This window comes from Eimeria acervulina, genomic scaffold, assembly GCF_000499425.1.
Source record: "Eimeria acervulina Houghton genomic scaffold, Eah_scaff683, whole genome shotgun sequence".
NCBI lineage: Eukaryota > Apicomplexa > Conoidasida > Eucoccidiorida > Eimeriidae > Eimeria > Eimeria acervulina.
The window spans coordinates 1-5,000 of record NW_013549658.1 but is presented as its reverse complement, the minus strand read 5'-3'; the positions used below and the strand labels follow the sequence as shown (position 1 = coordinate 5,000).

The 5,000-nt window shown below is 44.5% G+C and overlaps 2 protein-coding genes across 2 annotated transcripts in view; both read left to right on the top strand.

Moving 5' to 3' along the window:
- The window catches only part of EAH_00046320 (supt5h protein, putative), a gene marked incomplete at both ends in the record, with an annotated part of 11,139 nt that extends 8,944 nt beyond the window's left edge, over nt 1-2,195 (top strand). The window contains 4 exons of the mRNA XM_013394694.1: nt 527-791; nt 1,024-1,356; nt 1,495-1,615; nt 2,052-2,195. Of these exons, the coding sequence (XP_013250148.1) occupies nt 527-791; nt 1,024-1,356; nt 1,495-1,615; nt 2,052-2,195 (863 nt within the window). The remainder of the gene's footprint in view (nt 1-526; nt 792-1,023; nt 1,357-1,494; nt 1,616-2,051) is intronic.
- Nucleotides 2,196-3,735: 1,540 nt separating this feature from the next.
- On the top strand, nt 3,736-4,736 carry EAH_00046310 (hypothetical protein; the record flags this gene model as incomplete). Its single annotated transcript, XM_013394693.1, has 3 exons — nt 3,736-4,055; nt 4,473-4,502; nt 4,707-4,736. Coding segments are annotated over 3 exons (380 nt in total), but the record flags the coding sequence as incomplete, so codon positions are not given.
- Between the last annotated feature and the right edge of the window lie 264 nt (nt 4,737-5,000).

Here is a 5,000-nt window from a genome sequence, read left to right as displayed (position 1 = left end):
AAGTTAAGGTGCAGAAGGGGAAGTATAAAGGCATCATTGCGAATGTTAGAGCGGTGGAGAGAGACGAGCTTACGTAGGCCCTGTCTCCTTTTGTCTCCTCCTTACATATTCTCCTAATTCTAACTATCTCCTTCTGTCTCCTCCTGTCTCCTTTTGCTTTTTTTCAATTCCTCATAACTGTCTGTCTCTGTCTCCTTTTGCTTTGTGCATTAGCTGACTGTCTCCTTTTGTCTCCTTTTGTCTTTTCTTGTCTCCTTTTGTCTTCTTTCTTTTCTTTGCTGAGGTGTCTCCTTCCCGCTGCTCCGCAAACCCTCGAGGGTTTGTAGGGTTACAGCGCAGCAAAACCCTTGATCTCTGGTGTACGTACACCTGAGAACGAAGGAAAGCGTCTCCCTGTTGCTGCTGCTGAGCGTCTCCTTGCTGCTGCTGAGCGTCTCCTTTTCAGGGTTTTGCTGCAAACAAAATCTGAAGTTGTAATTAGGGTTTCGGGGTTTAGGGTTTAGGGTTTAGGGTTTGTGTTATGTAGGCGCATTGGGGGCTGTAACGGACAGCGGTTTATCTCAGATGTCTTTGAGCGGCGATGGTTGTTCTGTTGCTCCTTCAATATTTGATGAGAGAGACAGAGACAGAGACATTGCAGGAGACAGAGACAGAGACAGAGACTTAGCTTCTATATCTGCTTCTCTTACTCCTTTGACAAGAGCATCAGAGCTGCTTCCCCCTCTCTCTCAAGCCAGCCACCCAAGCACCCCCAATGCAGCTATGGAAACCCTCATCGACGAAGACGCAGTGTCCGCAACACGCTCTAGGGTTTAGGGTTTAGGGTTTAGGGTTTAGGGTTTAGGGGTTGGGGGTTGGAAGCGAGGCTTTAGGATGCGACGCAGGGCCTTGCACATGTAGATACCGCGTCAACACCACTTCTTTAGGGTTTAGGGTTTAGGGTTTAGGGTTGTTAAGGGATTTTTAGGGTCGTTTAGGGTTGTTTAGGGTTGTTGAGGGTTTAGGGTTTGGGTGTATGCGCAGGTCTCTGAGCGACTTGTCTCTGTCTATGGGCAGCAGCAGCTCTATGTCGTTTTCTTCTACATCGGGTTTAGGGTTTAGAAGAGAAGAAGGCAGAGCTCTCAGTTCTAATATGTCTGTCTCCTCTCATCATGCGGGTAGCAGCAGCAGCAGCAGCAACATGCGTCTCTCTACTTCAGCATCTGTTGCTGCTGCTGCTGCTGCTGCTGCTGCTGTTAAACATGATCTCCCTCCTTGGTGTCTTAAAGGCGTCCTCGTCAGAGTTATTCAAGGACCCCACTACCCCAAACAGGTGCAGCAGCAGCAGCAGCAACAGCAGCAGCAGGACTACCCAAAGTTTCTGTTTGCAGCTATCTCTTTTTCCTATATATTTGCCTTTTAGAGTCGCATGGTGTTCTGAGGGTTTAATCTGACTGGGGATTTAGGGTTTAGGGTTTAGGGTTTAGGGTTTAGGGTTTGTGGTTTGTGGTTTAGGGTGTCCTTGGTGTCTGTGGATGCGGAGAAAGGGCGATGTGTAATTTCTTCTCAAGCAAACTTCTGGGCTGTCGATTGCAAGGAGACAGAACCTCTTTCTGTTACAGTAGAAGGGCAGCTGGTGAATGAGCTGTCTCCTTTTATATTATTATTTTATTTGTCTCTGTCTCTTTCTTCTAATTAATTATATGCTGTTGTTTAATTGCTTATTGCTGTCTCCTTTTGTTTTTTTTTGTCTCTCTTTTTCTTTTCTATGAACCTCTTTCTGTTACAGTTGAAGGACAGCTGGTGAATAAACTGTCTCCTTTTATTTTATTATATTATTTTATTTGTTGCTGTCTTCTTTTATTTATTTTATTGTATTACTTTATTCGTCTTTGTCTCCTTTTACTTTAAGTATTTGTTGCTGTCTCCTTCTATTTTATGTATATATTCTTACATATATTTACTACATATTTATTTATTTATTTAATATAATTAAAGAATATATATATATATATAAATATATATATATAAAATATATATATATATATTTATTTATTTATATTTGTGTGCAGGCTATAGTTGTCAATCCGTCACACCGTTTGTATTCAACTTGCTGCCAAGTTTTATCTTTTCGCGGTTTGCACTGCACAATTGAAGCAGCAAATAAACAAGAAATATGCCCAATTAGCGATCTCGCCCAAGCTCAGAGACTCTAATACACCAGCAGCAGCAGCAGCAGCAGCAGCAGCAGCAGCAGCAGCAGCTGGAGCAGCAGCTGCTGCTGCTGCTGCTGCTGTAGAAGCATATGCTTAATTAGTGATCTGGCGCAAGCGCAGAGACTCTGATGCAGCAGCAGAAGCAGCAGCACCAGTAGCTGCAGCAGCAGCACCAGCCGGAGCAGCAGCAGCAGCTGTTGCAGCAGTAGCAGCAGCAGCAGTAGCAGCAGCAACTGCTGCTACTGTTGCTGCTGCTGCTGCGCTCTTGGTTTTCCCCGTTCAATTCTTTTTTCTTTTGCAAGTCAAGAATATGTTTATTATGTCTCATTATTAATATATAAATAATATATATTATATCTATAATATATATAGTATTAGTTATATATAATACACTTGCATGCCTGTACACCTCAGGGCTGGCGTGGGCGTAAACCCTAAACCCTAAACCCTTAGAGACAGCACGCCTCAGTTCTGGGGTTTACAATAATAGTTTCGGTAGCTGCAGCAGCTGCTGCTGCTGCTAGTGTTGCTTGCTGCTACTGATGCTGCTGCTGTGGGTGTTGTTGCAGCAGTTGTGGCTGTTGCTGCTGCTCCGTTCGCTTTCGTTGCTGTTGCTGCTGCTTCTGTTGCTGCTGCTGCTGCCGAACCAATTCGTGACAACTTATACAGGGTGTGATATTGCTGCTGCTGCTAGCTGTTGCTGCTAGCTGCTGCTGCTAGCTGCTGCTGCTAGCAGCAGCTAGTTGACGCTGACTGAGGCAGGCAGTCTTCTGCAGCGGCGCTGCAGCAGGTGTATATACACTGGTTTGTTTGTTTAGGGTTAGTGCCCACCATAGAATTATATATATATATATATATGTATATATATATATATATAGATGTATATATATATATATATAGATGTATATATATATATATAGATATGCACATGCATATATAGATTTATGTGCATTTGTTGCTGCTACCTCAAGCCAGCCTGGGGTTTATTGTTTTAATGACTATTATTAAAATATATTTTATATTGAGAGAAAAAACAAAGAGGACAGACTTTACTACAGTTAAGAGCTGTGCATACACCGCAACTCATATAGAAGGCTCTCTGTTTCTGTTGTTGGTATTATAATTAATTGAATTGTTTTAAATTTATTTTTTATATTTAATTTATTATTTATATCTTTATTATCTGTAAACAAACGAAGAAAGCTTTAATAAACAAATACAGAGAAGCGTACAGACCCCACGTGGGTTGCAGTCGGCAGCTGTTATACTGGCTGCAGTTTATTGTTTTTGTTTTTGTTTGTTTTAATTAATTAATTAATTATATATTTAATTATTTAATTAATTAATTAATTGAAAGTTATAGGCAGACTCAACACATAAAAGAAAAACCCCGCTGGGGCGCGCTGTATGCCGCTGTCTGTACACCGCAAGCAGCAGCAACAGCAGCAGCAGCACCACCAGAAGCAGCAGCAGCAGCAGCAGCACTCAATACAATCAAAACCCTATAGTGGGAGCCGCCAACACCTTCTGCAGCGGCGCGATGAAGCGCCTTCTCCCTCTCCTGCTGCATCTAGCAGCAGCAGCAGCACCAGCAGCAGCAGCAGCAGCAGGAGCAACAGCAGCAGAGGCAGTAGACGAATCCCACAGTGTACGTACACCCGAACAACAGACCTGCTCAGCCTACAGCTGGCTAGAGCAGGAGATTTCTTACCTGCGCAACCCTCCTGCTTCAGCAGCAGCAGCACCAGCAGCAGCAGCAGCAGCAGCAGCAGACAGCACAGAAGCTTTAGACGAAAATGAACCAGGAGATTATGTTGAGCTCTCTGAAGAAGCGCTGCAACTGGCCCTGCGAAAACGGCCGTACGCAAAACCCTAAACCCTAAATCCTAAACCCTAACCTTAAACCCTAAACCCTAAACCCTAGCCTTAAACCCTAAACCCTAGCCATAAACCCTCAACGTACAGTGCACCTCTTATCTTCACTTTAAACTAATCCTGTAAACCCTATCCCTAAACCCTAAACCCTAAACCCTAAGCATGTCTGAGCAGGCTTATCCTTGTCTACTCGCCAGCATCCTAAACCCTCAGTTGTAGCCCCAAGCAGCAAACCCTCGAGTCTATTTGCTGCTTCGGAACTAAACCCTAAACCCTAAACCCTAATCCCCCCAACAAAAGAAGTGCAGAGTGAAGTCCCACCACTGACTGTGGTGGGGCGAAGGGGTTACAGTTTGGGGTTTAGGGTTTAGGGTTTAGGGTTTAGGGTTTTGGGGTTTGCAGGACGGCGTTAGTGCTGCTAGCAGACCCGAGGTGTACAGACACCTCAGCTGTCTCTGAGCCCCAAGCAGCAAACCCTCGAGTCTATTTGCTGCTTCGGAACTAAACCCTAAACCCTAGTCCCCCCAACAAAAGAAGTGCAGAGTGAAGTCTCACCACTGACTGTGGTGGGGCGAAGGGGTTACAGTTTGGGGTTTAGGGTTTAGGGTTTAGGGTTTAGGGTTTTGGGGTTTGCAGGACGGCGTTGGTGCTGCTAGCAGACCCGAGGTGTACAGACACCTCAGCTGTCTCTGTTGTTTTTTCTGCTGTTTCTCGCTGCTTCTCTCGGATGTCTTTGTTGCAGCCTCGGGTTTTATTTGCAAAGGTAGGGTTTAGGGTTTAGGGTTTGTGGTTTATGTTCAACACTCTAGGGTTTAGCGTTTAGTTGTGAGGTTCTGTGCTCTACAATTGAGGGTTTAGGGTTTAGGGTTTAAGGGTGCGGTTCTAGCCTCTAGAGACAAAGGTTTAGGTGTTTGCTTGTTCTCTGACTCC